General features: G+C 39.2%; 1 protein-coding gene across 7 annotated transcripts in view; it reads right to left on the bottom strand.

Annotated features, from left to right (window-relative positions):
* LOC127957756 (leucine-rich repeat and calponin homology domain-containing protein 2) overlaps positions 1–19,211 on the bottom strand; it is a 61,026-nt gene that overhangs the window by 24,101 nt on the left and 17,714 nt on the right. For all 7 annotated transcript variants that reach the window (XM_052556419.1, XM_052556413.1, XM_052556415.1 and 4 more), the window contains exons 6-10: positions 17,182–17,312; positions 15,888–15,975; positions 15,464–15,560; positions 13,249–13,349; positions 13,042–13,106 (exon numbers count right to left, since the gene is read on the bottom strand). In XM_052556419.1, coding sequence (XP_052412379.1) covers positions 13,042–13,106; positions 13,249–13,349; positions 15,464–15,560; positions 15,888–15,975; positions 17,182–17,312 — 482 coding nt within the window. The remainder of the gene's footprint in view (positions 1–13,041; positions 13,107–13,248; positions 13,350–15,463; positions 15,561–15,887; positions 15,976–17,181; positions 17,313–19,211) is intronic.

Below are 19,211 nucleotides of genomic sequence, written 5' to 3'. Positions count from 1 at the left end.
CTCAAGCGGATACACTATTGTAACAGCGAAAAATTTGAATTTATGGCTACTAACTCGGAATTTACCTAATGACTCAAGCATTTGTTTGTTACTTTTGCATACTTGGATACTACAGAACCTGGTAATTCTCCGGAAGAAATATGACTTGGCAACCTTAAAAGGCACAAGACGACAATGATATAAATTTCATACGAACCTACTGTACAATCTGCGAACAAACGATTTTGTTTTTTATATATATTTAGTGTGACTCATCAAATTCACTGCAAAAAAGGTCTCCACCCATTAAATTGGAAATCTGGGATCTTTCCATAATACTGGATGTAAATGAGATTTTCCGGCTCATCCGACGATCTGGGACAGTGTTTTACATGCAGGGGTGTGTACATAAATCTACATTTGAATTAACACCAGAGTGGAGGAAGCCTTGTAGCACTAGACAAAAATATATTTTTTCTGTTTGGTGCTTAAATCAATGCCAGGAAACTTTCTGTTAATATGATCCTACTCATGTTAACACTTATGGAACACCAAGGTAAAGTAAATCAAACATGTGACTTCTAGCAATGAAAGGACATTAGTGTATCATTTGGGGTAAAATATCAAAACAATAATCAATAGACAAAAAACTCCGTTAACACTGGCAGAGCCAGAGAGGGAAGTGTGAATTGTGCGTCATGACAGAGTCACATACTGTATTTATCTGTGTATTGTTGTGCATCCCATTCTTTTGCAAACGTTTTCCCCTAGTTTTTTTTATATTGACACTTACACAAAACAAAGTGTATATGCTTACTGCTTTCCTATGATCAAATTAATAAATGTATAGAATATATATTAGACACTTGATCTAAACCAGAGTTCGACTGCTCCCACTGCCCCCTCTGGTTTGCCTTCATAATGTGTTTCTTTGGTTCTGGATCATGGTACGTTTGCATTATCAAAATGGTAGCTGTTTCCCCCATTATTAGGTAATGACTGTACAGAAGACGACAGAATGAAAGGATGTTTGCTAGCTTTGTTCTTGAATTTCAGATTTAGAACATTTTGACTCTCCCCCAAAGCACCAACACAGAACGGCACATGCATCTCTGCAAGCAGGATGCTGCAACACATCAGTCACAGTGATCAGAAAAGTGACTAAGTAAATGCATAAATACACACTTTGATCAGTTCATACGTCATCAGTACTGGTTCACTTCTGCGATTTTGTACGACTGCCTTCACATCAGAAGCAAACTATACAGGAGTTTGCATGGACCATACCCCAGTCCACTCTGTTTAGTTGGACTTGGGAAAGCCCCATAAATAAATAAATCAATGAATAAATAAGCAAGCAAACAAACCTTCACTTCCTGATTCTATGTTTGACATTGCTAGTCTAGATCTAAATGAGATCTAATCGTTGTGGCTGGATGGTCTTTAGGTGAGGCATGCCGAAAGATTTTGGTTTCGTTTTTCTGTAGTTTTTAAGTAAATTCACCAGAACGCAAGGGAATTTTTTGGTACATAATATTGCATCACTTCTTTGGAATATCAAGATAAAAACAGCCCAGGGCTGCGTTTCCTGAAACCAACTTAATGTTACGTTGTTCTTAAAGGGGTCATCAGATACTCATGCACTTTTAATTTTTTTTTTACTGAAATGGGTGTTGGCAGTGTGTGTACACAACTACCCTATCATGATAAAAATATTTTTTTAAGCTGGTTAAATAATTTCCCTTCTCAAATCGAGCCGATCTCAGATGCCTGTTTGTGTGATGTGTTTGGGGTGCTTTGTTGTTGGATGTTATAAGGAACATTAAGCAGAGCTCATTTGCATTTGAAGAAAAATGCTACAAAACGGCTTTCTCTTAAAATAGTTGTTTTTGACAGTAGCACCTCACTGCAGAACACAAGATCTTGGGGGTGTGGTTGCACCACATCTAGGGGGTGGAGATTGATAGGTTTAAGAGTGGAGACAGGTAGGTTTAGGTATATCTAAGGTGGAAGGAGTTGGATCTGGATCCGACCATGCCCCCTGGATCTTGTGTTTTGCAGTGATAACCATTTTGTTTTTGGCAGGGTAAAAATTGGGTTGTTTTACACTACCATTGAGAAATTTTAACCAAACTATGTTACAGAATTTTTTTATTAAGACTCTAAAGAATCATATCAACTTGTGGAAAATGGGCATCTGATGACCCCTTTAAGCTGTACCTTAACCATGCGTGTAGCCCCAGCTATGAGGTCACCGAGGTCCGGACCTCTTCAATTTTCAGAGATATACTTCTTTGAAATAATTGCCTAATATAGTTTTAACTCTTCCTTCATGCTGCAAAGATTTTGCACAGCACTGAGATTAAATTTAAGCCTCCACATCTGAGCTGCATCAGCCCTCTGTCACGGTGACAATCACCGCTCATCAAATATTTGAGATGACCAAACAAATCAAAGTAGTGGGGGCATTATGTTCACAGAAGCTAGGCAAATTTCAAGGCTACGCTTCAGTTAGTGGCTATAAAGTGCGGGATATAAGTAGCCAAACATTTCATATCTGACAACTGTTTTATGATATTAATGTTAAACGACTGACATAAATAATCAGGAATGCAAACTAATAAACTTGTCTAATTTCACCATTTTTATCTGATGTGATTTATGTAATGTGATTTGTAATGGTCAATGTGAGGAGACAAGAAACAAATTGACTAATAATATACTGCCCAGTGACAGTTTTAAATTGTTATCCAAATGTCTGGCCTTCAATTACTGTATTTCTTCTTAAAATTAGAATTTTATTCTATTATTAATATTATTTTGCTATTATTATTAGTAGCATTTTATGTTAAAAGCATTCGAGTTAGTTTCAGATTTAAAAGTAAATTTCAGTTGGGAGAAAAAGCTTTTGTCTCTTGTAGCTACAAGAGCGTGCAATGAATTTGAATACAGTTTTTGCATTTTAATGTGGGTTTTTATTTTAATTTAGATGAATATTCAGAATTTTTAATTGAATTGGTTCACATGCAGCTCAGTGAATTTTTTCGTTTTATCAATCATCAATCAGTGTCATCTCCCATTCCCTTTAAGAGCGAAATATGCTTGCGCCAAAGAGGATTGCTATTTACATGGCTGAATTTGTTGGCAGAAAAGCTGAATGCTTCTCAAGCGAAGAAACTGATCATCTACGGGACAAGCAGGAATCCACCAATGCTCCATGCCATGAGTCAGTTAATATATATATGTGTGTATTGGCACGATTGTTCAATTAATTCTGCAATTTCATTCATCATTATGAGTAGTAATAGGCAAATAGGTAGCCTTATTCTAATACATGCAATGACTAACCACATTAAATTTTTATATTTATGTAGCCTACACAATAATATTATTTTACACTGTAATCCTAAAATTTGGCATATTTGTGTGATGCGCATCCCTGTGTGTAATAAGCAAAGTCAGCTCACACTGTGGACTGTGGAGGCGCATTTTCTACGAACGCACTCTTTAAATGACAAAAAAGACTTTAGACCAGGTTTGAGTTTGTCTATGGCACAGTCTATTTTCAGCACCTTAAAATAGCAATGTGCCAGCAATGCACCAGAACACACCTCTTTTTTAGACCAGCATGCCCATGGATGCACAACTGGGCGCAAATGCATTTGCCAATTAAACAACGTGGCACTGGACGGGAAAATGCGAACAGTTCCGGACTGAAACTAGCAAACACACTTGCGCTGCGCCTTGCGTCGCATTGCGCCGGGTGTATGATAGGGCCCACAGTGTCTTAACGACATGGCGGCAGCGCCAACAACAATACTACAATGAGAATGAGGCCGGTGACACACTGGCTGCGTGGCAGAAGCGTGGTGGCTGCTTCGCGTTTTCTGTGTCTCACGCAGGCAGTCTGCATGCTCTAACCTGTTAACATGGGAGCCGAATTAAAAACAGACACGCCACGCAGCTGAGATGCTTGCGCCACACATCCAGTGTGTCGCCGGCCTGAAAGTTACACCTTCTTTCTGTGTGTGAACATCTGGGCAGCGTTATGCAAATCTTACCACATTGTGACGTAGACATGTGGGGGGCGTGTTGGAACGAGCAATATTATGAGTGTGTGGACGAGTCTTAACTTTTATAAAAAAAATATTTCTTTGGATTTGTGACTATAGTCTTTGCAACTCTACAGATCTTCTTCATGCACCAAGAGCTCCAAACACTCCAAAGAGAAAGGAAAATTTTAATCGCAACATATGACTCCTTTAAGTAAACATTCTGTAAGTCATACTTTCATAAGGTTGGCCTGGACCAACCTTAGCTAACCCTTATCACTTTTGACAGTTCACTGTTTTTTTTTTGTACATCTATATGAATCTAAGATGGTTCTGTCCGTGGAGCCATAAAGTCAGAGTTACAGATAAGATTTTTTCATATGAGAAGCGGGAGAATTGGTATGGTCCTCACACGGTACATGGTGTGACCCATCAAATATAACTATAAAAATCAATTAAAAACAGTGATAATATTATTGCACTTTATTTTTTATATAAAATGATAAACTAAATAATAAAGTGTGATAATACTATTTTATTTTAAAATATAAGGGAGCATTAAATACAAATACAATAATTTTATAGTAAACTTAAAAATAAAATGCTAATATTTTATTATTATTATTATTTTAATTTGAAACTTAATTATTATTTTACATTTTAATTATTACATTTTTTCATTTTCAAACTTAAAAGTCAGTGTAGAGCATCAGTGAATGCAATGTCACAGTTTTTCATTGTGCTTTGAAATGTTAGCAGGTAGCATAGATTTATAATCTTTAAAGATCATAAAGATTTATGTTTTCAGTTTGAATAAAAAATCTTATACAGTATAGTCAATTTCTAAAATGGTAATTGTGCATTAACAGCTGTCAACCTTGCCGCTACGCAAACACATGCTCCGAACTAATTTACACAGTGCATTTCTTATTTTGGTCATGCATGCGGACCTGTGGACCACTTATGAGCACCCCTGCATATAGTGTACTAAAACTATGGAAAAAATTCATAAATATAATATAATATACAGATATACAGATAGATAGATAGATAGATAGATAGATAGATAGATAGATAGATAGATAGATAGATAGATAGATAGATAGATAGATAGATAGATAGATAGATAGATAGATAGATAGATAGATAGATAGATAGATTGATTTAAAAAAAACATTTGCCGGTATGGCAGCAAATTAGCATGATATTAAAGTAACATATTAACTTTTTTGTTGTTAGACTATGTTGAACCCTAACTATCCTAACTTATACTTCACATAGAATTTACTCTATACCAAAAGACATTGTTTAAGTAATATACCAGGAATGTACATTTACAAGTCAACACAAGTACATAAGTTCGGTTGTTGCAGTCACCTCATTTCTGGTGCCCCGATTCAGAGTTATCAGATTCCCATAGTCAGTACTTTTACAGGACAGTTTCAATAATTATGCAATATCTATGCAAAGCACATAAAATAGTTAGGGAAAACAGCTGAGTAGTGAGACAAATATCACAAATTTAAAAACACACATTACACAAGCAGACATGTTGACCCTCTTATCCATAAGGCCCTTCCTTAAAGAAACCAGACTGATCACAAAGCATCAAAACTGCTATTTTAATGAAAAATGAACTTCTACTGATGTTAGTACTGAATAATGACATTTGAGACTAAACAAAAACCCTGATTACAATAGAATGCCTTGTCAAAGAACATTGCATAATAAGAGACAGTAGTGGTTTGTTGGCCATGAAAGACATGGTGATGCAAGCATAAAGAAATGTGACACACCTATTCCAAGTAATTGAAAAAAAAAAAAAAACAACAATGAGAACAAATGAGTCACCTGCTTTGACAAAACATGGGTGTTTGTCACAGTGTTTTACAGGTCAGAAATGTAAGCCAAATACAACAAACAAAATGGAAAACCACAATGACATTTAGACATTTGTGTCTGTCAATGCGGCCATTCACAAAGAACACATTTCTGCATTCCATTGCACTGCTTTTCCACTGCTAAAGAGACATGTTTTGTGTCTTTTGACGTGTCATTTTATAAACACAGTGCTCAAATTTGAAGTGTAACTTTTAAAAATTGGAACTTTAGATGTCCCGCTTTATATTTCATTCCACTGTCCAGCATCTCACATTTTTTAAACACAAATATGCATTCTGTGTGAATGCCCCCCAAATGTTTAAGAGCAATACACTACGGCTGTTACTTCTTACAGACTTTTTTTGGAACACAGTGCCAATATAAAATCCATAAGCAGTTTGAAAGTTTAAATAGTTTCCATATTTTCCTAATCCATTCATTTTACTTATTTGTCTTTTTGCTCCTAAAGAGGCTTCATCTGCTATGACATGTTCATGTGTCACCCCAAACATTTTCCCTTTTTGTCAGCAGCTTAGATCTTTAATTATTAGCGTGCAACAACAGCGTGTATAGCAATAACGTGTTAGAATTTGATGTGCCTGTATTCAGTAACGCGATATATCATGATAATGAATAGCCTATACATGATATAGTTATTGTGGGCACTTAAAAATACAGAGAATAATTATTTACAGTCTGGAAAATATTTATTCGATACTCTGCTGAAGTTTGCCCACTTACAAAAAAAAATAAAGGGTCTGTAATTTGTATAGTAAGTTTATTTTAACCTATACCAAAGAAATCCAGGAAAACACATTATATATAAAGGTTACAAATTTACTTAGAAATGTACTTGCATTTTCAGGGAGTGAAATAAGTATTTGATCCCTAAGCAGAACATGATTTAGGTCTTGGTGCAGAAACCCTTGTTGGCAAGTAAAGAGGTAAGATGTTTTTTGTAGTTGGTCACCAGGTTTGCACACACATCAGGAGGGATTTTGATTCCCTACTCTTTACAGATACCAGTACTTGGCTGTCATCTGACTACTCCCAAGTTTCAGCTCCCTCCCCGTCCATTTGCCCCTCAAAGTCATCCTGTACCCTTAGCAGAAAAACAGCCCCAAAGGATAATGTTTCCAAATCCGTACTTGACTGTAGGGATGGTGTTCTTGGGGTCATAATCAGCATTTCTCAAGTTAATGCCAAAGAGCTCAATGTTGATCTCATCTGACCACAGCACTTTCTCCCAAGCCTTCTCTGAATCATTATATGTTCTTTGGCAAACTTCAAACTTTAGACAATCTTAGTCAATCTTGTCTCTGACCAACTTTGACAGCTGTTTGGTCTTGCCCATAGGGGTGGGAGAGGTTGGAATGGAAGAGTACAGATTGTCTACACAGGTTTCTTATACACGAGACGAGCTGACATTAGGATTCATTTCTTAAAGTGTGTTCAACAAGGGCACATAACCAATCTGAGGGAGCCAGAATTCTTGCTGGTTGGTAGGGGATCAAATACTTATTTCACTCCCTGAAATACAAATAAATTTCTAACCTTTATATAATGTGCTTTTTATATAATATGTGCTTTATATAATGGATTTTTGGTTGATATTCTATCAATTAAAATAAACCTACCATAAAAATTACAGATTCTTCATTACTTTGCAAGTGGGCAAACTTACAAAATCAGCAGGGGATCAAATAAATATTTTCTCCACTTTATTACTGATCCAGATTTTGAATGCAGTTACCCTGGAAACCCTGGACACAAAGCTGCACTGCTTTCTGTTTCAGAAAACATGTTTAAATGATTTAAATAACCATTCAGATTTCTTTACTCACAATGGTGTTCATCACAACACCAAATACTTCAATATTTAGACTTAATAGGCTATTTATAAAAAAAAAAATACATAAAAATACATCTTACATTTGGACTACAACATGCCCTATTGTTTGAAATTATTTTGATTCTTAATTGTACGGTCACACGGACATTAGTTAATTCATTAGTTAACATAAATTGCCAGTTGTATTTTTTAACAAAGATTTTACTTCTTTAGCAAAAATGCAGCTATTGCTCATTGTGAACGATAATGCAGTAACTAAGTTTAACTTATGAGATCTTATTGTTACCTGTTATACTGTATTATGAAAACAACTACATTTCAACATCGTGATAATACCGTACGTGTATACCATGATAAAAACATTAGCAATTAATCTCAGCATGACAATTTGATACCAGCATGACCCTATGCTTACAAGCTACATTTCAAATGCTTGGGGCGTTAGAAAGAAATAACAGTTTTATTAAATAATGAGGAATAGTAAAGACTTTTATATAGATACATATGATTTCTGTTTGTAATGATGCTCTTATGAGCTTTGTTTATTTAAGAATCCTGAAAAAATTAATTATGGTTTTCACAAAAAAATATTACGCAGCACAACTGTATTTGACATGGATAATGGTAAGAAATATTGCTTGAGTACCAAATAAGAATACTGCAAAAATTTCTGAAGGATCATGTGACGCTGAAGACTAGAATAATGGCTTCTGGAAATCGCATTAATAAATTACATTTAAAAATATCCTAAAATAACTGTTTTCTATTTACATAATATTTCACAACATTACTGTCTTGCTGTATTTTTATAGAATAAATGAAGCCTTGGTGACTATAAGAGATTTTTTCCCAACCCCAAACTTTTGAGTGGTAGTGTACGTATGAATAAATGCATAACAATAATGAATAAATTAAATTACTTAAAGGGTTAGTTCACCCAAATATTAAAATTATGTCATTAATGACTCACCCTCATGTTGTTCCAAACCAGTAAGACCTCCATTTATCTTCAGAACACAGTTTAAGATATTTTAGATTTAGTCCGAGAGCTCTCAGTCCCTCCATTGAAGCTGTGTGTACGGTATACTGTCCATGTCCAGAAAGGTAAGAAAAACATCATCAAAGTAGTCCATGTGACATCAGAGGGTCAGTTAGAATTTGTTGAAGCATCAAAAATATATTTTGAAAATACAATCTTTCGTTATCATTATCTGGCTCGGCTCGGTGTTCATCTTCAGTTCTCTCTTCACAGCAGTTTAGTCAGTCTACTGTTTGAGTAAATGAATTACTGTACTCCGGGATATTGGTTTGTTTTAACTCAGAGGGAGTGTCAGCCACATTAAAAAAAGTTAACAGCTTAAGTCATTTGTGGATTAATGTGTCACAGTTTACGCTGCCTGAAGGAATACGGAGTCGAGGATAAACGGAATAAGGCTTTTAATATATACCATTCATGGAGCACAGCGATAGACACACGTAAGTGAGTGATTTAGTCACAAGTGAGGATACCCGACAAAACAGAACTGAAAGGACAAGGCTTATGTACAAAAGGATAATTGGGGAAACACAGGTGGATGGCATAACTAAATTAACAGGGACATGGAACACATGAGGAAGATAATAGACACACCTGGGAACTAATCAAACTAAACACCGAAGACACAAACTGGGTCACGGGCAAAAACACACTAAATGAGTCCAGGTGTGACAGTACTCCCCCCTCCCGGCAGGTGCGTCCTCGCACCGTAGAAACAACCGAGGGAGGCGTGGGTGGGAACTTGGGAGGAGGTTCCGGTGGAGGACGGACTCCCAGGAGGGGGCCAGCAGACAGGGACCACGGAGGAAGGAGCCAGGGAGGAGACAGGAGCAGGAGGAGCCAGATGGTCCACCAGAGACCAGCCAGGACGGAGATCCAAGGTGGAGTCGACGGCGGGAGGAGCCATGGTGAAGGAGGGGTCGACGACACCAGGGGGCCGACAGGCGGAGACTGCACCGGTGGGTGTGGAGCCCAAGATGGAGCAGCACAGCCGCAGAGCCAGGGGGACGTCGAGGCTCCGGAGGGCCTAGGTGGAGCAGAAGGCTCAGGCGACCAAGGCGGAGGCGGGGTCCTGGCAGACCGCTGTGGAGCCGGAGCGACCGAGGATGGAGGTGGAACCGGAGGGAAGGAGGAGCCTGACAGAGCCGGAGGGATGGAGAGACGAGGTGGAACCGGAGGAGTGGAGTCCCGAGGCGGCGGATGGTCGACGACTGACCAAGGTGGAGCCGGAGGGACGAGGGAGCCCGGTGGAGCAGGTGGGATGACAGGCCACGGTGGAGACGAGGGAGCTAAGAGCCAAGGCGGAGCCGCTGGGTCGAAGGACCGAGGAGGAGTCCAGGGCTCGGAGGCTGGAGGCGGAGACAGGGCCTTAACACGCCAAGGCGGAGCTGGAGACTGGCAGTCCAGCGGCGAACCACCGCGCCCCGATGGCGCGGACTGAGGGTGAGCTGGGGACTGACTGGCACCAGCAGGGATGACGAGGAACTGGCTGGTCTAGGAGGAGGAGAGAGGAGAAGGATGGGAGGAAGGACAGGAGGATCAGGGCTGGACGGAACCAGCGAAAGTGGAGCAGAGGGACCAGCAGGTCCTGGAGGAGGTGGGAGAGGGAGGCCGGGAGGGAACACAGGAGATACAGAAGATTCAGAGCTGGGCGGAACCAGCGGACACACAGAAGATTCAGGGCTGGGCAGAACCAGCGGAGACACAGAAGATTCAGAGCTGGGCGGAACCAGCGGAGAGACAGAAGATTCAGGGCTGGGCGGAACCAGCGGAGAGACAGAAGATTCAGGGCTGGGCGGAACCAGCGGAGACACAGAAGATTCAGAGCTGGGCAGAACCAGAGGAGACACAGAAGATTCAGAGCTGGGCGGAACCAGCGGACACACAGAAGATTCAAAGCTGGGCGGAACCAGCGGAGAAACAGAAGATTCAGGGCTGGGCGGAACCAGCGGAGAAACAGAAGATTCAGGGCTGGGCGGAACCAGCGGAGAGACAGAAGATTCAGGGCTGGGCGGAACCAGCAGAGAGACAGAAGATTCAGGGCTGGGCGGAACCAGCAGAGAGACAGAAGATTCAGGGCTGGGCGGAACCAGCGGAGAGACAGAAGATTCAGGGCTGGGCGGAACCAGCGGAGAAACGGAAAATTCAGGGCTGGGCGGAACCAGCGGAGAAACAGAAAATTCAGAGCTGGGCGGAACCAGCGGAGAAACAGAAAATTCATGGCTGGATGGAACCAGCGGAAATGGAGCAGAGGAAATGACTGGAGGAGGTAGGAGTGGGAGACTGAGAGGGTATACAGGGGAGTCAGGGCTGGACGGAACCAGCGGAGAAACAGGAATATTAGGGATTATTAGGGAATATTACCTCCATAGACCAGTCCATCAGATCCAGAACTTGCTCCATATGACTTTCAGAGACTGCATACAGCTCACCCTCAGTCGCAGGAGTGTGGGCAGGGCTTTCCTCCACGCCCTCGATCTCCACGAGGACTCCCACGATGCACGGTGTTGCCGGCTCACACACCTGGTCAGTCGCGCTCTCGAGTTCCGGCTCCCTGTCGGTGAATGGCTCGGGCTCTGCGGCTGCGGTGGGCTCTGGCTCCGTGTAGCGAGATGGTGGCTGGCTGGTCTCTGGGTCGGGAGTGGGACTGGCGAGATCCTCAATGGGGCAGACGGTGAAAGGTGAGCCATTTCTCGCCAGAGTCCACTCCACGAATGTGGCGAAATCCTCCCGAGGACCATCTTCGGACGACAACGTCGTCCGGGTAGCTGGTGGCATTAGCTAATAGAAGAAACTGTCTGGTATGGTCCTCGAGAGAACGTCCTTCCTGCTTCAGCAGGAGGATGAGGAATTCGGGACGATAGAGGGGATCCATAGAATCTACGAAAAGAAAAGACTGAAAAAACGAAAGCAAAACGGAGGGAAAAACACGCAGTTTTAAACTTTCTTTTTTTTTGGGTCGGGTCTTCTGTCACAGTTTACGCTGCCTGAAGGAATACGGAGTCGAGGATAAACGGAATAAGGCTTTTAATATATACCATTCATGGAGCACAGCGATAGACACACGTAAGTGAGTGATTTAGTCACAAGTGAGGATACCCGACAAAACAGAACTGAAAGGACAAGGCTTATGTACAAAAGGATAATTGGGGAAACACAGGTGGATGGCATAACTAAATTAACAGGGACATGGAACACATGAGGAAGATAATAGACACACCTGGGAACTAATCAAACTAAACACCGAAGACACAAACTGGGTCACGGGCAAAAACACACTAAATGAGTCCAGGTGTGACATAATGTTTATTGGAGACGCGAACCATTTCAAACGATTCAGTTCGATTTGGTGAACTGGTTCAAAAAGATCCGGTTACTTCGAATGATTCGTTCGTGAACCGGATATCCAGACTGCTTTGATTTGAACTCTCTCTCACAACAGACACGGAAGAGAAGACAATGCTGAATAAAGTCGTAGATTTTGCTATTTTTGGACCAAAATGTATTTTCAATGCTTCAAAATATTCTAACTGACCCTCTAATGTCACATGGACTACTTTGAAGATGTTTTACTTACCTTTCTGGACATGGACAGTATACCGTACACACAGCTTCAATGGAGGGACTGAGAGCTCTTGGACTAAATCTAAAACATCTTAAACTGTGTTCTGAAGATAAAAGGAGGTCTTACTGGTTTGGAACGACATGAGGGTGAGTCATTAATGACATAATTTTAATATTTGGGTGAACTAACCCTTTAATACTAAAAGTGGCCTCTCAATTACAGTTCATTTAGTATTCATTATAATCCAAAATCCAAAAAACAAAGAGACACTACTATGTAAATGTTCATACTTTAGAAATTGCTATAAAATAAAATAAAAATAGTACAGCAAAACAAACAATATATTATGTATAAATTCATGTTGAGTTTTTTATATTCAATTAGTGAATAGAATAGCTTCTGTGGGTGGGAATGACAGCTAGAGACTCTGAGGGTTGTAATTCATGGCAGCTTTACATCAGGAGCAGAACTGAATGGGTAATTGACCATGAAAACACACACTCCTAAGAAGAAAAAGTCCAGGTGAGGGATGTTTTTGAAAGAGATTATTTGCTTTTATAGGCAGGAAGGGTTTCAGGCACTATTTATGATAATGGAAGCTGTGCAGGAAATTTGAATTACAAATACATGAATGTTAGCTGGATAACATCTCCCACAAAACACCAGACAGACTTACCCTGACTCCTCTTTCCAATTGTCTTTGTCTTTGCTTTGATGCGTTTTCAGAACTCGCTCCAGCTCCTGAACACAAAAGAGGGGAAGCTCTTTCACAGTCTGTGGTTTATGTGTACATTTACTGGGGTGTGTGATGTCTTTGTTTGATAGGTAAGGATTAACGAAGAATGTACAAACGGGTCTGTGTGAAGGTTTAAACATACAGTACCTTTATACATGACACATAGGGTGCATTGTGCTGTAGATCTCCCTCAGACAGAGTGGCCTCTTCATCTGGATTTGGGTCAATAAAGTCATATGGGTCCTGATCTGCACATAATGAGAACATTTACATTACATTTATGCATTTAGCAGACGCTTTTTCCAAAGCAACTTACAGGGCCCTATCTTGCACCCAGCGCAATTGACTTTGTACACCGACGCATGTGTCATTCCTATTTTGCACCTGCGCAAAGCGCGCTTTTCCCTCCACAGAAGCACGTCGCTAAACTAGTGAATGAACTTGCGCTCCCTGGGCGGTTCAGCGCAAAAAAGGAGGCGTGTTCTGGCGCAAACGATCCCTGGTGCTATTTTGCTGTTCCATTAAACAATTGCGCCACTGACCAGAAAAAACCTAGTCTAAAGTCAGTGGCGCGTTGCGCGTTGTTCATTATGCTATTTTAAGGGCGCATGCTTGACCATAATGTATAGCGTGCACAACGCGCATACACTTTGCTCATGTAATCTACACAGATGCAACAGTTATTTTTGCAAATCATAAATTGTTACACAAAAAAAATATTAACACATGAGATGACGGAAATCATTGTGGTGTGCCACGAAGATGTGAAAAAATAGAAATAAATCTAAATTATTCAGGCTAATTGTAGTAATTAAGGATCAGACCTGTTGGCCAAATAGTGGCAAGACATATGTGTATATAATGACATCTGACAAATTGTGGCTATTTCCTCCCACGCCTGTTTAACCGACGCTATTTTGGGTGGGTTTCTCCCATCCCCATACAACACAACTTCTCTGTCTTTCACTGCTCTTACAAGAACATCAGTCTCCTCGGCTGTGAACCGCTCCTGGCGTGCGCCTGGTAAATACGCCATAATAATAGCAATCCATAATGGAACTTGCGCACCTGCTTTTAAAGGGAATGTTGGATGAAGTTCTGATTGGTTTATTTCACGTTACGCACAAACCACACCTATGAATAATGAAGCTGCTTCAGACCAACCCATTTTAGATTTGCGCCGGGCGCAAGAGCCATTTATCCCGCCGGGAAAATAGCAACAGCGCCGAGACCCGCCCACAAACTTACTTGCGCTTCGCGCTTTGACACTTGCGTTTCAGATCGTTTAAATAGGGCCCACAGTGTATTAAGGTTAAACATTTTTTTGCAGTGTGTGTGCTCTCTAGGAATTGAACCCACAACCTTTTGCGCTGCTGACACAATGCTCTGCCACTGAGCCACAGGAACTTAGAAAAATAAGGTGTTACACTTTCTTTTGGTGAAATGATGTTATATTCAACAACTAACACTTAACACACACACAGATAAGCCTTATTTGTTATTTTTGTGAGATCACTTGGGCATGCGATTTGTATTTAAGTATGTTTTGATTGTGATCAAGCTGTAGTGGCACAATTACCCAACATAGTTACGGAATAAAAGGCATGCGTCAAATCTCTTTGAAAAAATTCCCAGCTTTCCAGTTTAGGGCAGTCTATTTCTTTGAACTGTTAAATTAATAACTGACAATTACTGTCTTTTATAACACTATTTAGTTACAAAGAGAACAGGAAATTGTCTCCGGGTATAATAGGTGTCTGACAACTATCTGTGGTTAGAAGTTCATGGATTAGTAAGGCTTTGTAGAGAGAGATGACAAATTTTTTTTACTGTTTCTAACTTAGTTGCTTGTTTGAAAAATTTACATTTATTTTATTTTATTTTTTACAAAAACCTAACCTGTGGTAAATATGTGGTTTGTAATAAGCTAATTAAAATTAGGTTTTTGAAAATTAGTTTAAAGTAATTTAGGATTTGGTGTGTAGGTTACATCTGAATTCACTTGTTGTTTATGCACTGGTCTTAAAATTATATCTGACACACACATTACTGTGCATGCATTAAGATTTAATAATGGTTTTGAAAGAAGCTACCACTTATTTTGGTAAACATGAACCGTGAGTGAAGGGGCCAGTGGTTGCAGACACAATCTATGCATGAATTTCTAAATAGATTTCTATTTAGAAATCAAAAAGTTTTGTCATGACAATGGATATGCTTATGTATTTGTACTTGGCCTAGGTAAGCAGGGGTACTTTTTTTTTTTTTTTTTACATCCTCAGCTAAACAGTGAGTAGTGCTTACTCAATATTAATATGACTAATAAAACATAGCTATATTATTACTAATGCTGGAAGCACACCTTTGTTTGAGTCCGACTTTGTGAGAAGTATGTTTGCGTCAGCCCGCACCGTCTCAGACACTTGAGAGTGGAGACTCATGGTGTCATCATCAGATGGCTGGGGAACAAGAGAGGGAGATATGTCAGATGATAACAAGAGAAAAAAAAATCACTTTTTTTTTGTGAGAGACACCCTCCGACAAACTGTCCTTGAGGTTTTCTAACTGCTACTTGTGTTACATAATAGAACTCATCAATTATCCTGCCAGATCATTTTAAACATCCAGGTAAGGCCAGGCTGCACAAGTGGGCCCGACCTGCTCCACCCCAATTTGTTGTTTGGTTGCCTGGTAGAATTGTCAAAACATTTTTTTTTCCATTATCTCACGTGGAAAATAGCCTTTCTGAGCGTGTATGACTATTGTTCATATATATGTGTCTTCACCTCTGTAGCCGACAGTCTTTTGTCACCGTTGTCACTGCCAATACCTGAGTCAGGGCCATGGTTTTTAATGGGATAGAAATCTTCCATACTAAACAAACAAACAAAGACACAAAGACACACAACTGACAAGATGAAGTAATATCACACTTGGAAGTTTTAACACTTAACAGGCAAATATGTAAATAAGTTAGGGGGAAAAAATCAAGGAGTTTTCTGAAGACACTATTCTGAGTGAAATGACTTTCTTTCTGCACACGGAGACGGAAAATGTCTCTTTAAAGTAATGTAAAATTGGGGTTTCATTCAGACTTTAAAAATCGCTCTTCTCAAGATTGAGGGCAAACAGTAGGCCAAAAATAAATAAAAATGCAATGAATTGGCAAAGAGGACAACTTTCAATTAAATATTATACATTTTCTAGCCAATTATGTACAATGTAAGTGCTATATTATCTATCTCTAAAATGCCAGTTATAACATTTTCTTGGAAAACCCTAAATAAAGACGATAAAGGATTGGGGTCAATTGCTGTGTTAAAAATGGCAAAGAACCAGCAGTATTGTACATTTATACAACAACTCATTATCAATATCGCTGTTATCAATAGATTTTGAGTAACTTAATTCAAATTTACTATTTAACATTTTTAACACAATTGAAACATTTTTGTTCCAACAACAAAATAGTTCCAAACGATGTCACAGCTGTCTTGCCATGCATCTTCAAGCAACACACAGCAGAGGGTTTCATTCCTGAATGAACTGATGTTTCTTAACAAATGCTTTTGATTTATAATTCAATGATTCACTCGTGAGGACAGTGTGTGAGTCACTGAATGAATAAGTGCTTTTGAACAAATCATTTGAATGAATAATTCTCTGTGACTCACTCTTATGTTTCTTTTTTGAATCAATCTATGTCTTTTCCCTAAATGTTTGGGTGAACACAAAGACATTCAGCTGTTGCCACCTACTGGCAAACACTGTAAAATCCTCAGCACTAATGCATAGACTGACAGTCAAACACACACAAGAGGAGTGTAAGAAACAGGGCTGATGCTCTGTATTTTAGCACTTTTGTCCAGATAAACTGGATAAATACAAAATACCGACATGCTGTTGTATGTTTTATGTGACTCATCTGTGCAGCTTGAAACACCTGATCACTTACAGATATTGACAATATGATTCATGGGACTCTGAAAGTGCTGTCACTCATAGTTGTTAAAATAAAAGTGTGCTTATTAATGTAGCAGAGACATGAGACATGAGGATGAAAGGCAAGGCCGCAGGTACCTGTCTGTCAGCTGCTGAGGCAAGCAGCGTTTTCCCAGAGAAGGCAGGTCAAGTGTGTCTGTTTTTTTATCCAAGCGGCATGCCTGCAGGTTTAAATACTTAAAGATGTGGATCTTTCCCTTTAGGCAGATCTGAAAGCAAAGAAGGGAATTCATCTCAAAACAGACAAGATGGGACAAAACAAATCAGCGGAGAAATTAAAGCCTCTATAAAATATATCACTTATACGTATATACAGACACACTATCGTTTAGACTTTTATAAAGAAATTAATACTTTTATTCAGCGAGGACGCATTAAATTGATTAAAAGTGACAGTAAAGACAGTTGATATAAGAGTTTTATTTTAATATAAATGCTGCTCTTTTATTTCCAAATTAGTTTTCAACATTGATAAGAAGAAAAAAAAAGTTTCTTAAGTATCAAATCAGCACATAAGATTTCTCAAAGGGGTCACGTGAAGTGATTTCAATTTTTCCTTTCTCTTTGGAGCGTTACAAGCTCTTGGTGCATAAAGAAGATCTGTAAAGTTGCAAAGACTAAAGTCTCAAACCCAAAGAGATATTCTTTATAAAAGTTTAGAATCAACCAACGGCTCATTTTAAATTGCTCCCACATGTCTATCTCCCAATTTGGGAAATGTAAAAATGCTGCGCAAATGTTTGTGCAAAGAAAGAAGGCTCAACTTTGATTTTTGCTGTTTATGCCGGCACCATGTTGTGTAGATACTGTTTCATAAAGGCCGAAGCCTTCCAGAGGAGAACACAACTAGAAATCAGTGCTTAAGTTGTATTTACAACACTGTTCCAGAACAGTTCAACCCAAATATTCAGATATGTGCTGCACATTTTATGGATGACAAGAACTGATTCCTGTGATCCTGTGAATTATGTCCTCACTGGATGCAACAAATGCCTTGTTTGTAATGGGTTTTATTGGTTTTGTCTCATTGTGCTGGCATCCTGACATTTTATCCTACCCTTAATATCATGTATCACAGGCATTTCCATGTTAAGGGGCATAACATTTCCGTCACACGCTTGAGGTATTCAGCCAATCAAAATGCTGGATAGCTGGCTTATCAGCATTCACCTCGCTTTTTTGATTACGATGAATTTTTTACAAATTGGCATGTTTCAGAAAGGCTGGGAATAGACAAGAAACAATAATATACAGTATGTGGAAAATAGTGTTTTTAAACTTAAACCACATAAACATGCATTGCATTACACAAAATAATGTTCTTTTTAGCACCATCATATGACCCCTTTAAGGATCATGTGAAACTGAAGACTGGTGCAATGGCTGTGAAATTCAGCTTTACAATTACAGAAATTAAAAAACATTTTAAAACATATTAACAAAAGAAAACTTATTTTAAATTAGCAAGCCAATTTCCATTCACATGTAAATATTTACACTCCTTCCAATGCAACCAATTATGTAAGAAAGGATCCATGACCATTTTGCCAAGGAATCTGTTTAGCTTGTATTTCAAAAATAACCATATAAATAAGATAAAATATGTTCAAAATTTCTTAATGATACATGATAAAACACCACTGACATAACTGTCTTTCTTTAAAAAAATAAATTCACTTGAGTGGTGTCTACTTGTACATGCACATACTCTCTCTCTCTGGGGGGATTGCTAAGAAATTTCCCAGGAAAACTACACATAGCCAACTGCAGATCATTTCAGTCACAGGAAGGACTGGCTGTCCTCCAAATCTGCCTGTCGCAGCAAGATGAGCCATAGTAAAAGATCTTGTTTTGTTATCAACCGAACGAAAAAACATCTTGATCAGTATCCTACGTCATTGTTTAGCAAAAACATTTCACTAAAATGAAAAGGAGGAAGGAAAAAACCATCTGAGCTGTTGATTCTTTAACCATAAGGACAACATGCTCTGATGAGATTAAATCTGCATGGTCAGACCATTGTGCTTTGATAACACAACACAGTCCAGCACATTTGTTTTACACAGGAACCATGTGCACAGGAACCATGCACCTTTCACACCAGAGCA

Source organism: Carassius gibelio, chromosome B5, assembly GCF_023724105.1.
Source record: "Carassius gibelio isolate Cgi1373 ecotype wild population from Czech Republic chromosome B5, carGib1.2-hapl.c, whole genome shotgun sequence".
Classification (NCBI taxonomy): domain Eukaryota; kingdom Metazoa; phylum Chordata; class Actinopteri; order Cypriniformes; family Cyprinidae; genus Carassius; species Carassius gibelio.
This window is presented reverse-complemented; position numbering and strand designations above follow the sequence as displayed.